This window comes from Nelumbo lutea, chromosome 5 (genome assembly GCF_056320005.1).
Source record: "Nelumbo lutea isolate HS-2025 chromosome 5, American lotus-T2T, whole genome shotgun sequence".
NCBI lineage: Eukaryota > Viridiplantae > Streptophyta > Magnoliopsida > Proteales > Nelumbonaceae > Nelumbo > Nelumbo lutea.
The window spans coordinates 20,253,956-20,278,108 of NC_142688.1; the positions used below are offsets into that span (position 1 = coordinate 20,253,956).

General features: G+C 40.4%; 1 protein-coding gene across 13 annotated transcripts in view; it reads right to left on the reverse strand.

Moving 5' to 3' along the window:
• Nucleotides 1–24,153, reverse strand: part of LOC148850831 (inositol-pentakisphosphate 2-kinase-like) — a 51,496-nt gene that overhangs the window by 20,453 nt on the left and 6,890 nt on the right. For all 13 annotated transcript variants that reach the window (XR_016099555.1, XM_088946382.1, XM_088946378.1 and 10 more), the window contains 2 exons: nt 22,242–22,445; nt 4,065–4,212 (listed from right to left, as the gene is read on the reverse strand). Coding sequence is in view for 12 of the 13 variants with exons in the window: in XM_088946382.1 (XP_088802508.1) it covers nt 4,065–4,212; nt 22,242–22,445 (352 nt within the window). In the remaining variant the exon portion in view is untranslated. The remainder of the gene's footprint in view (nt 1–4,064; nt 4,213–22,241; nt 22,446–24,153) is intronic.

Here is a 24,153-nt window from a genome sequence, read left to right on the forward strand (position 1 = left end):
TGGTACTTTGGGCTTCACTGCTAGCGAGGTAGAGGACCTTAGCAGGGCATTGGCCCGTCTAAGGAATAATTCTTTTGCTTCTACATCTCTTGCCAGATCAGGTACAGCCTCTGCCTTCAATGCCACTGGATCTATTGACTCTACTTTTTGGGTTATTGATTCCGGTGCAACTGACCACATGACACATATGTCTTCCCTATAGTCTTCATATCATTTATTATCTGGTCAGGATAAGATGAGAGTTGCTGAAGGGTCTTTCTCCACTATCTCTGGAAAGGGAATGGTTGACCTAAGCAAGGACCTCTCTCTTAAATCAGTTTTGCATGTTCCTAGTCTCACCTCAAATCTTTTGTCTGTTTCAAAGCTTACCAAAAATTTGAACTGTAGTATAACTTTTTTTCCTACTCATTGTGTCTTCCAGGACATATTGACAAGGAGAACGATTGGGTGCAATCATGAGTATGGAGGACTCTACTATCTTGATGCAGACATCGGTTCAGCCTTACAAGCATCTATTGGTAGTAGTCCGGAGAGTGTGGAGTCAAAAGCTAAGTTGCATCCTTGGCATGCTAGACTAGGTCATGTGTCTTTCTCCTCATTAGAAATGTTGTTTCCCGAACTGTTTAAGGGCATTTCAAGTCAGAGTTTAACCTGTAAAGTATGTCAAGTGTCAAAACAATGTAGAACTGTGTATCCAACTTCCAATAATGATATTTGTGCTCCTTTTGATTTGGTTCATTCTGATGTCTGAGGCCCTTCACCCATTGTTTCTTTTGATGGCTTTCAGTACTTTATCAGTTTTATTGACCACTACTCTCGATGCACATGGATTTACCTATTAAAAGGACGGGATGAAGTACCACGGATAACTATGGCATTTTGCAAGATGGTTGAAACTCAGTTTAATAAGAAGATTAAGCAATTCAGGTCAGACAATGCTGCTAAATACTTTGAAAAATCCTTGAACTTATTCATGGAAGATGCTGGCATACTACATCAGTCATCCTGTGCTTATACCCCTCAGCAGAATTGGGTTGCTGAGCGCAAGAATAGACATCTATTGGAGACAGCTCGAGCCTTACTATTCCAACACAAAGTCCCCAAGCAATACTGGTCTCAAGCGGTTCTTACTGCATCATATCTAATAAATCGGATGCCATCTAAGGTGTTGGGTATGAAAACCCCTTTCTGTGTTTTGTGTCCCACTCTTTCAATTTTTTCCCTTCCTCCTTGAGTCTTTGGCTGTATATGTTTCATACATGTGAAGGATCCAAAGAAGACCAAGCTGGATCCTAAGGCTACAAAGGGAGTATTCCTGGGGTACTCTCCTACACAAAAGGGTTACAAGTGTTATGACCCTGTCTCCAAGAGAAAGTATGTCACTAGAGATGTGGTCTTCTTTGAGTCTCAACCCTATTTTCAGTCTTCTCAGAATCCTCTTCAGGGGGAGACTAGTGGGATGGAAGAGGATTCTCATTCTCCCTCCTTTTTTTGTTCCCCTATCTACCTCAGATCTTCCATCCTCTCCTCCTACTCCTTGTTATGGCATTCCAGGTCAACCCAGTGATGCTGCAGATGTTCCTGAATGCTCCAGTAGGCAACAGAAAGAGATACTTACATACAACAGAAGAAAAAGGGGCCCTCAATCTCATGACAGGAACCAGTTGGACTCGGATCAATTTGCCTCTACAATCCAAGGTAATTCCAACTCACATACTTCTGATTTGGATCTTCCTATTGCTCTCCGTAAGCCTATTCGCTCTTGCACCACCCAGCACCCCATTGTTGATTTTGTTTCTTACTCACATTTATCTCCTGCCTATCACTCCTTTGTGTCTGCTCTTTCCTCTGTGTGTGTTCCTTCTAGGTACTCAGAGGTTGTGTCTAATCCAAGGTGGAAAGAAGCTATGAATGAAGAGATGGAAGCCCTAGTGAATGCAAGAACTTGGGAATTAGTGGATCTGCCAGAGGGGAAGAGCATTGTTGAGTGCAAGTGGGTGTTTACTATAAAGCACAGGGAGGACGGTTCTATTGAAAGGTACAAGGCCAGACTTGTGGCAAAGGGGTTTACTCAAAAAGAAGGGATTGACTACAAAGAAACCTTTGCCCCAGTAGCAAAGCTCAACACAATTCGGGTTCTTTTGTCACTAGCAGCAAATTTTTCATGGGAACTTCATCAGCTAGATGTGAAGAATGCCTTCTTAAATGGTGACCTTCATGAAGAGGTATTTATGGAACCTCCACCAGGCTATGATTTTGGTAGAAAGGTGTGCAAACTGAGGAAAGCATTATATGGGTTGAAGCAATCTCCCCATGCATGGTTTGAGAGGCTTTGTGGGGCCATGAAGAAAGTGGGGTACACTCAGAGTGGTGCAGACCATACCTTGTTCATAAGGAGACAGGATAGCAAACTTACTGCACTCATTGTTTATGTGGATGATATGGTAATTACTGGGAATGACTTGGAAAAGATAAGAAGACTGAAGGAGTTTCTAGCTTCGGAATTTGAGATCAAAGACTTGGGTCATTTGAGATATTTTCTTGGGATTGAAGTTGCCATGTCAAGAGAGGGAATCTACATATGTCAGCGGAAGTATGTTCTTGACCTCCTAGAGGAAACAGGCATGATGGAGTGCAGGCCAGCAGATACTCCAATAGAACAGAATCATGGCCTGTAGGAATCAGTAGAGGAGGACTACTATGATAGAGAGAGATACCAAAAATTGGTAGGGAAGCTGATATACTTATCCCTCACTCGGCCAGATATTGCTTATGCTGTGCATGTTGTCAGTCAATTTATGCACTCTCCAAAGATCCCTCATATGAAAGCAGTTGAAAGGATTCTCAGGTACTTGAAGACTTGCCCTGGGAAGGGAATTCTCTTCAGGAAAAGCAATAGAATTGAAATTGAAGCCTACACTGATGCAGATTGGGCTGGGTTGTTGGAGACAAGAAGTCAACCTCGGGTTATTATACATTTGTGGGAGGAAACCTGGTCACATGGCGCAGTAAGAAGCAGAATGTAGTGGCTAGATCAAGTGCAGAAGCAGAATATCGGGCTATGGCCCACAGGGTTGCTGAACTCTTATGGCTCAGAACTCTTCTTAATGAACTTGGCATTAAGGCTGAAGGTCCTCTCAGGCTATATTGTGACAATAAAGTTGCCATCAACATTGCCAACAATGCCGTGCAGCATGACAAGACAAAACATATTGAGATTGATCGACACTTTGTTAGAGAAAGAATTGTCTTGGGTGAACTCTATGTGCCTTATACTCCATCTGAGATGCAAATTGCAGATGTATTGACTAAAGGGTTGGCTGCAACAAAGTTCATGGACCTTCTTGGCAAGCTAAACATGATTGACATCCATACTTAGCTTGAGGGGGAGTGTTAGGTTGAAGGTTTTGTATGTATGGATGGTTCGGCTAATAAGAGTTCTTATTAGCCTGTATTTGAGTTTAAGTTGTTATGTATTGGGCCTGTGTTAATGAGCCTAAGTCTGTTTAGTGTTTTAAATTGTCTGGGTGTCCCATCACTAATCAGAGGCATCCCAGTCATTTCATGTAACATTGTACTGTACTTTAATATAAATAACAGTACTGTCGACTGGGAAGACAAGTTCAACATTTTCAGCATCTCTTCTTCTTCTTCTCTTTTCTGCTACTTCGGCTACAGTAGTTTAGCTTTCAAAAAAAAAAGCATGAACACATATTAGTTATTAAATTTCCTGCTGAAGTGTGTGTAATACCATATTGTATAATGAAACAAAGAAAAATACGATGCCCAATGATGGTCCTAATTTGTAATGGACTTGTGGCTCACAACCATGAACATTTTATAACATCTTCAATACTAACAAAAATAGCAAATCCTTTTAACATGTTAATAATATATGATTTCAAAATAAAGATCCTACTCTTCCAGTTTTGTCAAGTGTAGAATTTCTTACCAAAGTGGAAAATCAGACCATTCTGTCAGACATGTGGTAACATTACCTATAAGGCACAACTAATAGGTAAATATACTCACAACAACATTGCATATCAGGGTTTGGTGCCTACCATGTGGGAAGACAGAATGATCAGAGACAAGAAGTGCAGAATCACAGAGGATACTAATATTTGCAGCATCAACTCGCCAAGCAGGACGCTGACAAAGAACATTCTTTTCAACTGATTCAAGGAATTCCTTAGACACAAGGATGCGCATCTGGCATATTAAAAGGAAGCCCAAGTCAATGATCTTTCCAGGGTTTTGCTCCAAAATACAAAATGATATTTGAATTCTTAAGGATTATGAAGTTAGTGGACTTCATTCTATGTAACAGATGAATGATAAAGATAATTGAATTGGTAGGCCACTTGGTGAACCCAGAAACCGAAAAGGTATGAAATGCATTTTGTACATCCATGACTTTGCAATATCCAAATCAAAACACTATCTAATGTTCTTAAATACCTTGGATGGACATGTAACATGGTCATTATTTCAGGTTATATGGTTAATCAAACCAGGTGGCCGTATAAAATGAAATCTGGATCGATGAACCGAATCACAGACAGATAGACAATTAATAGGATTTTGATTCAAAGAGAGGGCACTTTCTTGAAATCATATTGGAATCTTTGTTATTCACCTCACCTTGTATTGGCATGAATACCATCTGAAACCAAAAATTATTAACAGTACACTATCATGCAAGAGATCATTTATTGAGCAATGGTCCTATGTTGACAGTCGACTTTAAGAACACAAACTGATTGTCCAATCATTCTGCTAGATGCCACTAACTGTTTGATGATACCATGGAAGTTCAATCAGCAATCCAATCAGCATAGATAACTTGAAATTAAAATTAAATAAGAAAAATCCAGGTATCCCATGTCAACATTTCCTACAAAATACAATAGTGTATGTACTATAAGGTAATATATAGTCCCAACTATTTTTATTATGCAAAATAAATATTATTTGTTCAATTTATCCTTGGTATTTTTTTGAATTATATTCAATTTCTTCTTGTTATTATAAATGGTTTTTTAAGTTATGAGACAACCTAGACCCAAGAGATCTTCAAATGTGGATATTATGAGTGATTGGTAAAGTCAGTACACAATCTGAGAATCAATGATAGGTTATGATACTCGTATATACAAGGGTGCCTCATGACTCATCATGTTGGATTCTTCAATTTCTAGTCTAAATTTTGTATCCAAAACTGTATCCAACCATGTCCTTGCCGTATCCAGGTAACATGGATTTTAGGCCAACCTCTGTGTAATTTACTTAACCAATGTATGATTTGGTTCGAGTCAGATTCAGCTGCATTGGGTCAGGACGCAGGAGTGGAGTACAATATCCTAGAAACCTTTTGGAACTAACACTTGCTACAAATATAGCAGTACTTTAATCACTAATCATACATTTCTGTTTTCTGGGTTGAACATATCAGAGAAACAGAAAAGAAAGGGAGAAGAAAGGAAGAGAGAGAAGAGAAGAGAGACAAAGGGAATTCTGGGATAAAAAATTTATGACTGGCGGCACCAGTCATTAGTATTTATATTAGGGCGTCCCAACTAATAATAAAAGAAAGTAAGATTACAAGAATTCCCCTATGGCACTAAAGAATAGAAAACATAACAAAGAATTAATTAATTAATTAAGGAAACTAAATAACAAACAGATTTCAACACTCCCCGTCAAGTTGGGACATAGATGTCAATCATGTCCAACTTGTCACATAAATCATTGTGCCACAGATGATGTAATCCCTTGGTGAAGATGTCTGCAAGTTGATTTGTGGAACTGACATATGGAGTGCACACTTCCCCATTTACAATTTTTTCCCTGATAAAATGCTTGTCGACCTCAATATGTTTAGTTCTATCATGAAGAACTGGGTTGGATGCAATGTTAATAGCAGCTTGGTATCACGATATAAGGAAATGGGGTCGTCAACAAGAAGTTCCAGTTCACCCATCAAGTTGTTTATCCACATTACTTCAGCCACTCTGTGGGACATTGCTCTATACTCAGCTTCAGCATTGGACCTCGCTACAACATAAGCAACTGATCCAACCCAGTTAGCATCTATATACACCTCAACCTTCAAGTGTCCATTTCTTTGGAATAGTGAACCAGCCCCCAGAAACTTCTTTAGATACCTAAGGATTCTATCGACTGCCTCTAAGTGTGTGGTCTTGGGGGCATGCATGAATTGACTAAGAACCCCTACAACATAAGCAATGTCTAGCCAGGTCATGGACAAATATAATAGTCTACCCAGAAGTCTCTAGAATTGCTTTACATCCTTGATAATCTTACCTTGGCAATCACCTAGTTTGTGGTTTGGATCAATGGGAGAGTCAACAGGCTTAACTCCAAGTTTTCCTGTATCTTGTAACAAGTCTAGGATGTATTTCTTTGAGAAAATGAAGATTCCCTTTTGTGAACGGGCCACTTCAATTCCAAGAAAATACTTCAAGGGACTTAGATCCTTCACCTCAAATTGAGTGGCTAGGAATAACTTTAGTCTTTGAATTTCCACCTTCCAGTTGCCTGTGATCACTATGTCATCAACATACACTATCAAGGCTGAAATTTTCCCTTCTCCTTTTTTCACAATGTATGATCAGTCTGACACTATTTGTAGCCAATTTGTTGCATTGCTAAATGAAACTTACTAAACCAAGCTCTTGGTGACTGCTTTAGTCCATACAACGACTTCTTTAACCTGCACACCTTTTGCTCTTGGTCTTGGGCATAGAAACCAGGAGGTTGCACTATGTACACCTCTTCTTCAAGATCATCATTCAAGAAGGAATTTTTAATATCTAACTGGTGGAAGTCCCAATCAAGGTTAGCAGCTAGAGAAAAGAACCCTGACAGAATTCATCTTAGCTACTGTAGCAAATGTCTCTGCATAGTCTACTCCGTACACCTAAGTAAACCCTTTTTCCACCAACCGGGCTTTGTACCTTTCTATTGTGGCCCTACCGGTTCCTTATCCACAAAAAGATCCACTAACTCCCATGTAATGTCTTTATGTAAGGCATTTGTCTCTTCTTTCATTGCATCTGCCCACTCAGGTACTGAAAGAGCCTCTGCCACATTTTTAGGTATAGGGACACTATCAATGGAAGAGAGGAAGGCACGAAAGGAGGATGAGCTATTCTCATATGAGACAAAATGGGAGATAGGATGTTTGGTGGTACAAGACCTAATTCCCTTCCTTTGTGCAATAGGGATGTCAAGTTCATTGGCAAATGAAGAATCAATAGCAGTAGGGTCAGGAATATCGACAGGAATAAAAGTACCTAGTTGGATAGGATTTGTCCCTAGTGGATCTGATGATGTTGGTGGTATAGCTTCAAGTTGCTCCACAACTTTTGAACTCAGCTGGCCCTTGCAACAACAAAGGTAGACACAGAATGGAGGAGGGTCAGGTAAAGGATGTAGTACTTGGACATGTTTCTCCTCCACCCTATTCTCCCCTTGAAGAGAAACATGAAAGAAAGGATCACACTCAAAGAAAGGCACATCCATAGAAACATAGTATTTCTTGGAAATAGGGTCAAAACAACGGTAACTGTTGAAGATTAATTAGTTTTATGATTTTTTTATGAGTAGATGTTTTATGTTAGTTGTTAGATAGGAGGTGGGGACCACAGTAGTTATGTGAATCCAAATTTTATTATGTTTTTGTATCTTATATATGTTGTTTTATGTCTTGCAGCCCTATAAGGGAATAGTTGTCTTTGTACTGCTCTATTATTTTTAATATAAGTAATAAGTGAAGGGGGCGGCCAGATTATTGCTCTCCTTTCTTTTCAACTTCTCTTCTTCTCCTTCTCTCTTCCTTCTTTCTTCAAGAAACTCCTTTTATTTCATACTTTTTAATTCAGCAAGCTTTCTACTTGGTATCAGAGCAGCGGCTAGGGTTTCTAGAAGCATTCTCATGCAGCCCTAGATCAGCCGATTGCATGAAGTAATAAAGGGCTGATCGATCTGCTATAGATTGCCCAGTTCTTGGATTTTTTGGTGGGATTTAGTCATTAGGAAGGTGATCTACTGTTCGGCATCAAAATCAGGAAGAACTGGAGTATGGGGAAGAGTCCTAGAAAGGTTGGTCCCTTTGTTTTTTATCTGATCTTGGGCGGCTAGGTATTGTTAGCTTTCTTTTGATTTCCTGAAGAGTGCGGTTTGGTTTCTAGATTTTTCTGAGCCTCGTGGAGTGATTGATTCACTCTTCTCTCTGTTGGGAGGTGTGGGGAGGAGAGAGATTTCTCTCCAGTCAGGGTTTCTTCTTCCGAAAGGGTTTGTTTCTCTTTGTGTAATATTCAATTGTTTTTGGAAGGTTTCCAGTCTATTTTTTCTTACTGTTGAACTGTTTGAAGTAAGATGGAGAGTTGGAATACCGAGATGAAATCTACCGGTACTGTGGGATTGGGTGTTAGAGGTAGTAGTGATATTTTTGGGTCTGGGGTCATTACTACAGTAAAACTTGATGGTACAAATTATTTGGAGTGGGCATAATCAGCTAAGACGGCTATTGGTGCTCGTGGAAAATTAAGGTATCTCACTTGGGAGGAAAAGAAACCTGATACAGACTCTTCCCAATGGGTGTAGGAGAATTACATGTTAATGTCCTAGCTGTGTAATTCTATGTTACCTCATATTGCAAAAAAGTTCCTATGGGCTAATACTGCTAAGCACTCTCAGAAACAAAATGAAGCCAGAGCCTATCAGTTAAGGAATCTGGTGATAAGTATGAAACAGGGAGAAAAACCTATTGCTATGTATTTCTCCATGCTGAAAACCCTATGGCAGGAAATAGATCACTTAGAAACTGTGGTATGGGAAAGTGTAAATGATGCAGCAACCTATCACAGATTGGTAGAGAGGAATAGGGTTTTTGAGTTCTTGGTAGGGTTGAACCCTGAATTCAACATTGCTAGGCAACGTATTCTTTATAGGGAGGGTGTGACACTCTCTCAAGCCTTTGCCTTTGTCTCTGGAGGGGAGAGTAGGAGGAATGTAATGCTAAGACAGCCTGGGATTGACCAGTCGGCTATGGTTGGTACAACAAAACCTAAGCCGAATGGAGACAGGGGGAGTAGTGAGACTAAAAGAGAAGATAAGAAGGACTTGGTGTGTGATTATTGCAAGAAGCCTAAGCATACCAGGGACACTTGCTAGGAGCTTCATCCAAATCTTACGCTTGCTCGGATAAGGAACAAGAAGGGAAATGCAAATGTAGCCACTACAGGAGACTCTTCGGTCCCGCTTTCCCAAACGGATTGGGAATCCATTGTAGTAGCAGCAGTGAGGACAGAATTGGAGAGGTTTGGATAGCTTATGAGTAAGAAAGATTCACCTAGCACTAGCCTTCCAGATGGACAGCAGAATGCAAGAGCCAACTACACCTCTTCCTTTGCACATACAGGTAGTTCATATGCAACTGCAAATCTTGCATCCACTTTAGGTAAGGAGGGACCTCCCTGGATTATAGACTCAGGAGCATCTGAGCACATGACTAATGCCCCTATCCTTTTTAGTTCCTATCAGTTGTGTTCTGGTAGAGACAGAGTCTCTACAGCAGATGGTTCACATATTCCCATTGCTGGGAAAGGGACAGTTAGAATGACCAATGATATAATTTTGTCTTCTGTTTTACATGTCCCTAGACTTCATACCAACCTACTGTCTATTAGTTCTTTGACAAAGAATTTGAATTGTTCTGTGACCTTTCTTCCTGGTAATTGTGTTTTGTAGGATCTGGAGTCAAAGAAGATGATTGGGAGTGGTCGTGAGGTGAACGGAGTCTACCTTCTAGATGAGATTCCAAGACATCAAGGCCATCATGTTAGCAGCGACAGTAATAGTGGGTCAAAGTCAGTGAACCAGATTATGCTCTGGCACAATCGCTTGGGACACATTTCTTTTAGTTCTTTGAAATGTCTTTTCCCAAAGTTGTTTGAGTCTGTTTAGTTATCTACTTTGGAGTGTGAGAGTTGTCAGTTAGGAAAGCATTGTAGACAGTCTTTTAAACCAGGTAATAAAAGAAGTACTTTTGCTTTTAATATTGTTCACACTGATGAATGGGGGCCATGTCATATCCTTTCCATGGGAGGATTCCAATACTTTCTCTTGTTTGTGGATGATTATACACGATATTCTTGGATATATTTGATGAGATCACGTGATGAGGTTCTTAACTTGGTACAACAATTCCACCAGATGGTTCGCACACAGTTTGGAGTGAGAACTAAGGTTTTTAGATCAGATAATATCAGATAGTACTTTGAGAAGGACCTGACCACGTATTTCCTAGAACATGGGGTAATTCATCAGAGCAGTTGTGCATATACACCACAACAAAATGAAGCTGCTGAGAGAAAAAACAGACACATTGTGGAGGTGGCAAGGAGTCTTATGGTGTGTGCTTCAGTTCCTGTGCAGTTTTGGGGAGATGCAATTCTTATAGTCGTGCATTTGATTTACCGTCTTCCTTCACGGACTTTGGGGTTTAAGGTGTCATTTAGTCTGCTTTTTCCAGATGGGGAGATATTTCATATACCTCTGAGGGTTTTTGGGTGTGTTTCCTTTGTTCACATTCTTGGCCCTCATCGCAAGAAATTGGGTCCTAAGGCCAAGAAATGTGTTTTTCTTAGGTATGCTCAAAACCAAAAGAGGTATTGCTGTTATGACCTAGTGTTGAGGAGAAAATTTGTCACAATGGATGTTACCTTCTATGAATCCACCTTCTTCTTCTCGAGTGGTTCTCCTTAGGGAGAGAGTTTTGGAGAGGAGAACTCACAATCTGTTCCTCTTCCTGTTTCTTTGGTGCCTTCATCAGTTAAGCCAGTACCTTCATCAGTTCAGCCAACACCTCCATCAGTTCAGCCAACACCTTCAGTTTCATTACCTGAGCCACTATGGGCAGCCTCACAGAAATATCAATGCCGGCAGATGATGGTTGACTCTACACATCCTCAACCCACACCTCTCTATTAGTCTTTCTAAAACTCCAGATTCGGTAGATACAGTTCCAGGTTTTCCTCTTGAGCCTGAGCATGTTATGTTTTCTGATGATAATGTTCCTGTCCCTAACACCATTGTTGCTACTGATCCCATTGACCTCGATCTTCCCATTGCATTTCGTAAGGGGAAGAGAAAGTGTACAACCCATTGCATTTCACACCATCTTTCCTATAGTGCCTTATCACCCTTCTACCGTGCTCTTCTTTCTTCCCTGGATTCTGTGTCTATACCCAGGAATGTTATTAAGGCTCTCTCCAAACCTGAGTGGAAAACATCAATGCAAGATGAGATGGATGCTTTGGTTAAAAACCAAACTTGGGAAATAGTTGATCTCCCCCTAAACAAGGAGACAGTCGAATGTAAATGGGTATTCACAGTGAAGTATAGGGCTAAAGGAAAAATAGAGAGGTACAAGGCAAGGTTGGTAGCAAAAGGGTATACTCAGACCTACGGTGTTGATTATCTGGAAACCTTTACACCAATAGCTAAGATGAGTTCAGTCCGTATCCTTTTATCTCTAGCAGCCACCTATTCATGACCTTTGTTCCAGCTTGATGTAAAAAATGCCTTCCTCACTGGTAATTTACAGGAGGAGGTATATATGGACATTCCAACAGGTTTTTATGAGAATGTTGGTAAGGGAAAGGTGTGCAGACTCAGAAAATCTCTGTATGGACTGAAACAGTCACCTAAGGCTAGGTTTGACAGGTTCAGAGGGGCACTCATCCGTTTTGGATACACACAGACACACTCTGATCACACTCTCTTTGTGATGAGGACAGATGCTCTGGTGTCGATTCTGATTGTGTATGTGGATGATATAGTGGTGATAGGAAATGATCTGAAGGAGATTGATGATCTCAAAAAATCATTGTAGCAAGAATTTGTGAGCTCAAATACTTCTTGGGGATTGAAGTTGCAAGGTCCAAGCATGGGATCTTTATTTCACAGAGGAAGTATGTACTTGACCTATTGCGGGAGACTGGGAAGCTGGGGACCAAACCAGAAGACACTCCTATTGATCCAAATCACAGAGTTAATGGTGTGGATGGTGAGTTGGTAAAGGATGTAAGGAGATATCAAAGAATGGTCGGCCGACTGCTGTATTTGTGTATGACATGACTAGATATTTCTTATGTTGTCAGTGTTGTGAGTCAGTACATGCATGCACCTCGAGTTCAACACTGGAAAGCTATTGAGAGGATACTTGCATATCTGAAAAAGCACCCTGGCAAAGGCATTCTTTTTTCAAATCATGAGAATCTGAAGCTAGAGTCCTATACAAATGCAGACTGGGCAAGATGCTTAGATGACAGGATGTCTACATCAGGAGTGTGTACCTTTGTAGGTGGAAACTTGATCTCCTGGAAGAGTAAGAAGCAAGCGGTTGTGGCAAGGTCAAGTGCAAAGGCTGAGTATAGATCCATGGCTCATGGTGTCTTAGAACTTCTTTGGGTTAGATCTCTTTTGAGTGAAATTGGGATAAAAGCAAAGGAACCTATGATGTTATACTGTGACAATCAGGCTGCAATCAATATTGCCCACAATCCAATTCGGTATGATAGGACAAAACACTTTGAAGTTGATAGACACTTTATAAGAGAAAGGGTAACAACCGGAGAAGTCTGTTTGCCTTATGTCTCTTCAGAGTTGTAGTTAGCTAATGTTCTCACTAAAGGGGTGGCAAAGAACAAGCTTGAACATGATCTACGCAAGTTGGGAATGTGACATTTACTCCCAGCTTGAGGGGGAGTGTTGAAGATTAATCAGTTTTATGATGTTTTTTATGAGTAGATGTTTTATGTTAGTTGTTAGATAGGAGGTGGGGACCACAGTAGTTATGTGAGTCCAAATTTTATTATGTTTTTGTGTCTTATATATGTTGTTTTATGTCTTGCCGCCCTATAAGGGCATAGTAGTCTTTGTAACATAAATAATAAGTGAAGGGGGCGGCCAGACTATTGCTCTCCTTTCTTTTCAACTTCTCTTCTTCTCTTCTTCTCCTTCTCTCTTCCTTCTTTCTTCAAGAAACTCCTTTTATTTCATATTTTTTAATTCAGCAAGCTTTCTACTGTAACCCTTTTGTGAAGAAGGGTAGCCCAAAAATACACATGGAATAGCACGAGAATCAAGTTTACCACGGGTATGAGACAAGTTTTGAACAAAACAACGACAACCAAACACATGAAGAGGGATAGAAAAAAGAGGAGTTGTAGGAAAGAGGAGCTAATGGGGGGCCTTGTACCCTAGCAAGTGAGATGGCATTCGATTGATGAGATAGGAAGCACATAACACAACATCTAGCCAAAAACGTTTTGGAACGTTGGTGTGGATAAGTAACCCATGGGCCATTTCAAGGAGATGGTGGTTTTTTCTTTCTAAAACACCATTTTATTGAATTTTGGCACAAGAGCTACGGTGGATAGACCCACACGAAGCAAAAAACTAAGTGAGGTCATTGTAGAAGTACTCTTTCGCATTTTCAGATTGGAAAATTTGAATCTCCGTCTGGAACTGAGTGAATATCATGCGTTGAAAGTCTTTTATAATTTTTGGCACTTCATCTTTGGACCGCATGGGATACACCCATGTATATCTGGAGTAGTCAGCAATAAGTGTAATGAAGTATTTATAGCCAAACTTAGATGGTAAGGTAACAGGGCCCCAAACATTAGGAAAGGGAAATCAGATTTATTATTTCTTGAAAAAAATGATTTCTACAATGTTTGCTCTACTGACAAGTTTGACATTTAAATTCAGACACCGGCATTGCTTTAAACAAATCTGGAAGAAAGACCTTTAGTGACTCAAAAGATAAATGACCCAAACGACCATGTCATAAATAGACCTGAATCTCACTAGACTGACTCGTAGACTCAATAACCGCAAGACTAGCTTTGTTCTCCAGCATGTAAAGACCATCCACCATACGACTTCTACCAATCATCTTCCTCAAGTCCAAATCCTACAGTACACAAGAAGAAGGGAAAAATGTCACTAAACAATTTAATGAGTTTGTTATGCTACTGACAGAAAACAAATTTATAGGCAATTGTGGAACATGTAACACATTAGAAAGGATAAGCCCAAAAGGAAGGGATACAGTGCCTTGACCAGCAATGGTGGAAAAAGAGCCATAAGATAATCTCATTTTGTCCCTACCAGATAAAAAGTGATAGGATTGAAAACAATTTGACTTACCCGTCATATGATTTGAGGCTCCAAAGTCAATTATTCAAGGTGAATCTAGTGAATAAGATGACACGTGGAAGGCAGTGGTAGAGTTACCATTACCTGAAGTAGATGCAAAGGAAGTTGAGGCAGGAGGATCAAAATCCATTTGGCGAATTGCCCTCCCACACAACTCCAAATGGTCACAAAAAGAGTTAATGATATCTTCCCGGGGATCAGTTCCAAGAAGGCTGATAGTGGTAGATTGCTGAGACTCCTGAGAGGCTAAGTTTGCCATATTGAACTTTTTTTTACCTTGTTGTACCGGCTTCTTATTCTGATCTGATTTCTTACCCAACTCCTGAGCCCATTATGGCTTCCCATGGAGGTCCCAACATGTATCCCCGGTATGTCTAGCCTTCTGACAATGAGTACACCATAACTTACCCTTATCACCCACTTTCTCCTGGAAGTCACCCTTCTTAAAAGAACTGTTGCCTCCCACACCTGCACTCCTTTTTTCCACTAAGACAATTTGCTCCCCCTCTGAGTTATTCATCACATTCTGCATGCTCTCTTCAGATTGTACTAGGGCATACACTTCTTGTACTGAAGGAAGATCTTTACTTCCTAATATCTGAACTCTAAGAGACTCATATATTGGGTTCAGCCCCAAGAGGAAGGAAAAGACCTATTGCTAGGAAACCAGAGACTTGTAGGCCTTAGCATCAACATCACACTTCTAGTCTATGTTCTGATAGTGGTCCAGTTCTTTCCATATCGAGGTCAAATTTGAGAAATATGATGAGAGACTCCTTTCCCCCAGCTTACAAGTAGAGGAGGCCGCTTGCAACCAGTATATTTTGGCATAGTGACATTGCTCTAAATAAGTAGATTTTGCCTGCTCCCAAATCTCAACAGTTGTTTTAGCCTACATGAATGTCTTACTGACCGGATGTAACAAGTGTTCTCTTCGCCGCGCCATCAAGTGCCAACCAACGTGCCTACAGCCGCCACTCCAGTGTCCAAGTGTGTCATGGGTGGGCTATGCATGTACTTTTGTATGGGGGGATTGCCAATGGCATTATTGTAATTCTGTAGTATGAGTTCCCACCTTTTTGATGTTTCTTATTGTCACTCCCCCAAAAGCTTAACGTACTCTTTGAGGGGAGGTAGGTAGTCGAGTGAGCTCATAAGCGTGTAAAGGTTAAGCACGAGATCCCCTCGACACTGTACTATGTGCTTGTGCTTGCCACTAATTATTGTAATACAAATAGCCTTTTGCTAATTCGTGTTCCATCTTGTTGCCTTTTTGTGTGTGTTTGCTTTGTTGTGTAGGGTTACTCGCCCCTTGAGTGCCGCACGGGGCCCCAAAGAGTATCCCCATGACAGATGGTATCAGAGCAAGAGCTCCTTTTAAGCCATTCGACCTGCGACGTGAGTGACAGCATGAAGCACAACAGGGACATCGTGGAGGAGATCGAACATGGACTCTCCATAGCCCATGAGGCCGATGATGCGCCCGCCGATAACATCGACAAGGACAAGGAACCGAAGCCCAGCAAACGTGAGAAATCTTCCAACAAGCATGCAACCGTTGAGTTGCGCATGCTACGTTGCGAAGCCACCGTAGGTGAGATGCGAGACTCGATAAACGAGTTGCATCAAAACATGGAAGCCATAGACAACACACTAGTCGAGATTGAAGGTCGCTTGAGTGGAGTCGTGGACGAGGTCCGAGACATAATCAATGGCACGCTCAAGCAAATTTGCAGCACTGCGCGCCAACAAGAAGCAAGCTCCTCCAACTCGCAGGTCCAAGACAGGCTTGATAGTTTTCAAGCCCAGCTCGATGAGATGAAGAACGAGTGGGCAACGTGGAGAAGAAGCACCTCCACATCAATGGCCATCCAGGCCCAACTAGATGAAATGAGAGCGGAGTGGGCCTCAATGAAGTCCACCGCATGTGCCTCCTCTGACACCCAAGCTCAATTAGAGGAGCTCAAAGCAGAATATGCAATCCTGAAAAGGGCTGTCGCTAATCCAGCCAGCACTTCCTTTACACATACTCCCTCCCACATCAAGATTAGGGAGCCAACCCCCTATTCGGGTACCCGCAATGCACGAAATGGAACAGTACCTTGCCGCCGCCAATATGACTGATGAAATGACTCAGGTACGTATTGCTACTATGTATTTGACTGATGTCACTATGTTGTGGTGGCGCAGAAGGTGTGTTGATATAGAACGTGGTACGTGTGTTATCCGTACCTGGATTGACTTTAAAAGAGAGCTGAAGAGACAGTTCTACCCAGAGAATGTGGAATACCTCGCTCGTCGCAAGATGAAGACTCTCAAGCACGGCGACTCCCTCCATGACTATGTCAAAGAGTTTTCAGCCCTCACATTAGAAGTCACCGATATGTCAGACAAGGACCTATTGTTCAACTTCATGGATGGTCTAAAGCCTTGGGCTGAGCTCGAGCTCCAACAACGCAATGTTCAAGACCTTGCCTCCGCCATGGCCGTGGCCGAACAACTTAGTGAACAGAGATTGTCGGATGACGAAGGAAGCAGACTAGCCAGCCCGCGTACCACACATTCGAGTGGGGGAGATAGACAACCCAGTCATCCGAAAGAGAAGCCACCCTTCAACCACAAACCAGTCGAGCACCACAAGGGGAAGCAGCCACAAGGAAGGCAAAGCTACTACAACAACAGATATCAAGGGAGACTAAGCCCTCCTCCCATTTGCTACATTTGTGGGGAGGAGCACTTCACCAGGAATTGCCCAAAGCAAGTAAAGCTGAATGCCCTCATTGCCAAGCTAAGTGACGATGAGAAGAGTGATGGGGAACGGAGTACCCAGGCGCCAAGAGTGGGCGCCCTCCAACTTTTCAATGCCATGATGAAGAAAGGGGCTACCTCCAAACAGCCCTCCTCAGTCAAGAGAGGACTGAGGTATGTTGATGTAACCATTGGCGGGAGGCCAACCAGGGCCCTAGTTGACACAGGGGCCACTCACAACTTCATATCCATTGCAGAGGCCAAGAGACTTAACTTAGCCGTTTCCAAAGAGCCTGGCTGGCTCAAAGCAGTTAACACAGGTGCCAAACCTACTGAAGGTATGGCCCGTCGAGTAAGACTACAACTCGGCACCTGGGATGGAGAGATTGACCTCTCCGTCGTCCACATAGATGATTTTGATATTGTCCTTGGAATGGACTTCATGATACAGGCAAAAGCAGTGCCAGCGCCTCACCTTGACATCCTGATGATCTTGGACAAGCAGTCACCTTGCATGGTCAACATGATCGCCACCGCCAGCACCAAGAAGAAGCAAGTCTCTGCCTTGCAACTCCAACACCACCCTCAACCATTGATGGCAGAGAGATCTACAACCACCACCAGTGCAACCAAAAGTGATCATAGCAACTCCAGGAAGAAGTCAGCGCCAGCGCCAAACCACTGTCACACAATCACAGGCCATTCAGACCTGGTTGTCTGGGTACAAGAAACAGGATCACCTGATCCACAGTTCCAGAAAAAAACACAGAAAGAAAGGAAGAGAACCTAAAAGAAAGCCCTCCAGATCAGTTCGATCCACTCCCTAATCAGATTCGATCCACAGTAGAGGAGGAACTTAGAGATTGAGGAAGAAGAAACTGAGAAGACTTTGTCGCACTGCTTCTAACCCCAGAAAACCTGCTCTGATACCATGTTTTCTAGGTTGAACATATCAGAGAAACAGAAAAGAAAGGGAGAAGAAAGGAAGAGAGAGAAGAGAAGAGAGACAAAGAGAATTCTGGGATCAAAAAGTTATGACTGGCGGCGCCAGTCATTAGTATTTATATTAGGGCGTCCCAACTAATAATAAAAGAAAGTAAGATTACAAGAATGCCCCTGCGGCACTAAAGAACAGAAAAAATAACAAAGAATTAATTAATTAAATAAGGAAACTAAATAACTAACAGACTTCAACAATTTCAATTATTTATCTATTGTTTTGATCAGTAACTGTGAACATATTTTATTGATATTCTATTTGATAGTAGCATTGTATTAATATGTGAAATAGTAAGACAATTTGTATGCAATGAAACAGAATAGGAAAGAAAATCCAGGGATAAATCAAACATTTCTTTTCTCTTTTTGATAAGTAATCTCAGCTACAAAGCATACATCATTGAGAACAGGCAAGGTTGAGTTGCCTGAACCTCTAAGCCCAACCTGATTTTTGGTTACCCACCTCACGCACAATTACGCAGAAAAAGGCAGCCCAGCCAAACACTCGAGCAGTTTTATTTTAAAAATAGAAGAATACATTTGTTAGAGAAAGCAGAAAATGGATAAAGTGAATAAAGGACGTGAAGAGAAAGACCATAAAATAGATAACTCCAACTTGTCCACACTCCACACCCATAATAGAATAATAAACACCTATCTTGAAGACCTAGTTGAAAGGTGGTATTTTTGTGTCTTAGTCATGAAGGATTTTAGGAGAACCATGAGATCAAGTTTACTAGTCTATTTTCTGAACAACAAATTCCCCAAATGCTTATTTCAGAAAAAAAAAAAAAAGGAAAATGCCTTTCATTAATTTTCTGAAATTAAAAAAAAAGAATTTCCCATAAAGTTTCTCCACTGCATGCCATTGCAGAACTGTTGAGGATTTTACAGCCTTCTTACTTGTTTTTATTTATTATTTGTTTAGTTGGTAAGTGGGGACCACGACCCATTATTTGGAAGTTATTAGAATAGTGTTTTTTATGTTTTTTTAAGCTATTTGCACCAGCCGCCCTATTAAGGGAATATTTGTCATTGTACATACTTTCTAATTAAAGTATAAATATTAATAGAAGAGGGTGGCCAGATTAAGATTGCCTTCTCTTCCTTTCTCCACTCTTTCTCTTCTTCTTTCTCTCACAAAAATCTTCTTCTCTTTCACTTCTTTCTACAGTTTTTTATTTTCAGCAGATTTCCACTCAGACTTCCCTTTTTTTGTTGAAAGATATAAAATAATGTATTGTATTGGTCGTTGAAAGGAAAAAAGTGACTACTTTGTATATTCCCTTTGTACAGCACCCAGTTGTAGAGGCATTTTTTGCATTTCAAAGATCAATAGAATACATTACTTTATCATTGCAGGTTTCCCATACTTTCAAATAAGAGATTGAGTACAAATACTTCCAAAGCTAACCAGTTAAAGTCAAAGACTTGGATAATTCATAACTAGTCAAACTGCATTTCCTGCTAATATTGATTTATCATCATGGGTCAGGGAGCAATTTCATGCAAAAAATCTGAAAATCAGTAGTGACTACTGGCTACTGCATTGGGGCCCAAAACCCCTCACCCTATTCATCTTATTCCCTAAACTAAGAACAGTCTCAGCTCAGTTCTAGAGTTCCATTACATGGTAAGAATCAAAACCTACAGATATGATACAACAGACTGTATAGTCTAACAATGAGAGGCATTTTTTGGACTCGAGTCTGCTCTAAACACTCTTCTCTCATTTGCATTCTCTTCATCTATATAAAACGGTTCATCTTACTAAAATTCATGGTAACTGATAAAACAAGGTTCATATTACTGTCAAAAAGGAAAGGGTATAAGAGGCTGTGTACATTAAGAAAATATTTCTTTTTTTTTTTTTGTATATATAACATTCATTAAGGCTCAGTTTGGGAAGAGTGCAAATACAAATATGTACAGTGCAAAACCTTGTATACAGTATTTCTAATACCTTGTATTTGCACTCTACATATTTGTATTTGTACTCTTCCAAAATTGAGCCTAAAAGAAAAAAAAGAAAAGTAGAGTACAAGAATTAGATGATAAGGAATCACCTGAGAAGGAAAATAACAAAAGCAAACAACACAATCACCCTTCAACAATATCAATCATCCAATACATTCACCCCATAAATCAAACAAAAAATCTCTTACAACAAAGACCAGTTCTATAAATACAAAGCAGCCAATAAATACCATATCTAAAAGAAATTAACCACATAGAATTCCCAATCAAGGTACAAAGCCATACTCCAAAGGCCAAGACCTTTTCTTATCACATCTCAAAACACCATGCACCCACCTCTCCCTATGTTGAGCTTCAAAGTTTTCCCCTGATATAAAGGTGTCTCTTCTAATAAAACCCCAAAGTTTTCTTATTGCCATTGTTACTCTATTCCCCTTTCTCGCTTCATTTAACACAATCCCCTAACCACATTAAAACCCCTCAAACACCACAACACCTTCCATGTTTGATGTGTCTCATCTATTCCTCCTATATCTCCCCTCTTTCCCCTTCATCATTAGGTTCATATATGTTTGACAACAACCACACCCACTCCTGACTCCCCATCCACTATTTTGAAACACAGTGAAAGGGAAAAATTAACCTTTCTGTCCCCCACCTCCATAAACAGCTTTGGATGCCACACGATAACCCTACCCCTTGCTACACCCACAGCCAGAATTTCAACCCATTCCCAAATATTCAAACCTCATACTTCATTCCTCACCCCCATGTCGAAACTCTGTAATTTAATTTTTTTTACAGCAAAGTTATATTATCTTATTCTACCTTACCTGTTACCTCCTTCTAAAGTTCCTTAACCCCATAAATTCCAAGACAGGATCCTCCATGCCCCAGTTCAAAAGTAATAAACTCTCCATTATAACTTTTCTCCCCCCTCCATTGAAAATTAATTGATGAAACTAGAAAAGGATTAAAGGAAAAATTAGGTTTGTGGATAAATGCATTAGAAACAAAAAATTTTAAAATAAGGACTAAAACAGAATATAAGCAATGTAAATCTAATAATAGTAGAAGTGCAAATAGGGGTAGACTTAGGATTTGAGACCAAGAGATAACTCAATGTGATCTCACTTGTTATCTTGGTTCAAAGGATAGATTGAGGAGGACGTTGCCCATAGAATTAGAGCAGGATGAGCAAAATGGAGGGGTGCATCCAAAGTCTTATGTGAGGTGAATACCATGTCAGCTAAAAGGAAATTACTATAAGACAGTTGTAAGGCTAGCTATTTTGTATAGGGCGGAGTGTTGGGCAGTTAAGAAGCAGCATGCCCAAAAAAATGAGTGTGGCAGAAATTCTAATGCTTAAATGGACGAGTGGTGAAAACTAGAAAAGGGCATGGTTAAAAATGAAGTCAGATGAAGGAACCTAGGAGTAGATCCAGCCTCCAAGAGGTGATATAATGAGTGAAAGTAAATTGAGATGGTTTGGTGACATGCATAGAAGACCATTTACAGCACCTGTTAGGAAAAGTGATCTGTTACAAGTTGAAGGGGCTAGAAGAAGAGCTAGGAGCAGACTAAAAAGGACTTGGGTGCAAATAATAAGAAATGATTTAAGCACCCATGATTTAAAAATAAAGATGGCATTGAACAGACGGATGGCGAAACAAGATTTGTGTAGCTAACCCCATATAGTTGGGACAAAGCTTAGATGATGGTGATGTAAATTTTCTCTCCCCCAATTCACCAATTCAAATCCTCCATTCCCCTATCTCATATCTCCTATCTCCTCCTAACCACACCACCAGAACTCCCCTCCCCTTCCCCTTCAAACCCTCTTAATCCTTCTCAACTACATTGATCCTTCTTCCCCCACGAGTTCCTACCACTCTTTCAACCTTCCCTCTTCTGTCTCTCTCCTCTAACTCCTTAAAATCCTTCTGGGCAAACACTTTACCACCCAAAATAAACCAAAATATTTACTAACTTCCATTTCTTTTTCTACCATTCAATTCTTCAAGTTGTTGTATAAAGTAAACATCCTCTTAAAGAAAAATGTTTCATGTTCCATGATATTCAATAAATATAAGGAGGACCCAAAATCATAGACAATAAATTGCTAAATTTTATGTTATATCTTAAGAATCATGCAGCTATTCACACATCCCTCCTTTACTTCACATGGAATGATTAAGTATAAACTTGTGTCTCAAACTTAAAAAGGTCCATAATATCAAATAACACCTTCAACAACTTACCCCAGGATCAACATGTTCAGAACCTAGCAAAGGACTCATTATGTGGAGAGCATATAGTTGCCCAACATTCTCCTTTGAAGTGGATGACAACAGGTCATTTGTATCTTTCCACAGAAGGCACTCTTGGACAGAGAAAACTGAGGTACCATTCATGGATTGGGATATGTTTTTGGGAGCCTTTTGGAGACGTATTACTTTTCCAACCTATAACAGTCAACCAGAAGACAAAAACTGAAAGTAAATAGGATAGATTTTAGATATGAAGTACACTTGTCCACAGAATTTGAAGATTGTAAAGCACAAGCAGTTCATATACATACAATATACATAAACAATTATGAATATAACTTTCATAAGTTGGGTAGAAAAAGTGGGATAAATATATACACAAACAGACAAGGATGATGAAAAGAAAAACTAAAAAACTAATAAAATGGGGAGATATATACAAAGTTAAGAATCGCAGGATCATAAATACAAACATTCTATTCATAGGGAGTAGGTTCAAGGTATCCTTGTCTCTTTCATTTTTTTGCTTCTCCCGTACCAACCAAATATTTCAACTTTCAACGGTGAGCAAAATGGGATAAGCATGTTTATAAAAAAGCAAACCAAGTAAGACTCTTCAGTTACTACCAAAAAGGACCGTCTCACAAAGTTCTTGCATGTAAGCATGTATATAGATATGTACTTGAGAATGCATGCATCAAAGAAGGCAATAAATGTGACATATATGAAATGAGTAACTTGAATGTTACTAAGAGAACAGAGATAGAAAAAACTTCAAGAAAAGTGATTATGAAATGTCATGATAGAAGCAATGATATGTTAGCTAGGAGACAGGATCGCAAAATGCTGAACTTGTGAAGCATTTTTTCAAAGAATGAATGTTGAAATAATTGTACTTTAACTTTCAGAATCTAAAATGGATTCTGTAGAGAACACTGGATGTGGGCCCCACTGCAGTGGTCCCCACTGTGTTCGTAGGACAGCAATGTAGTTATTTGTTTCAGCTATAGTAGTGTCAGTTTGAGTCAGTTTGTTAATTCAGTTGTTATTTATTTCAGCTTTTATTTACTTTATTTATTATGTAAGTACCAAGGGCAGATGTGTCATTTCCATTATGTACTAAACATAACCTATAAATATTAAGAGAGTGGCGGCGGCAGATTAGTAAGAATCTGTCCCTCCTTTCAACAACTTGTAGTGGTGAGGGTGGTCAGAGGGAGCCGGAGTTGAGAGTCTATCACAGGCGATGCAGGCAGGTTGATCCTAGTCTTCGGCAGTCCCGGCCAGCTCCAGTTCCTTCTGCGGCTCCAGATCCAAAGCCTACTGAGATACCTCTCACCGTTGCCACTTCCCCTCCTGTGGATGACCTTGATCTCCCTATTGCCATTCGCAAAGGGAAACGACATTGCACCACTTCTACAGCTCACAACATCTCACAGTTCTTATCCTATGATCGTCTATCACCATCTTATCGGTCCTATCTCACTTCCATTGCCAATGTCCCTATTCCAAGAACAGTGCAAGAAGCCTTATCAGTTCCAAAATGGAAAGATGCAATGCAAGTCGAAATGGATGCCCTGTTGAAGAATAATACTTGGGCACTGGTTGACCCACCAAAAGGAAAGAAACCTGTGGGATGCAGATGGGTGTTTACTGTGAAGCATAATGCTGATGGCTCTATTGAAAGGTACAAAGCCCGGCTGGTTGCAAAGGGGTTCACTCAGACTTATGGTATAGACTACTTAGAGACCTTTGCCCCAGTAGCCAAGATGACCACCATCCGAGTTTTGTTATCCCTTGCAGCAAATCATTCTTGACCCCTGTTTCAGATGGATGTTAAAAATGCCTTTCTGAATGGAGACTTACAAGAAGAAGTTTACATGCAGTTGCATCCTGGATTCTA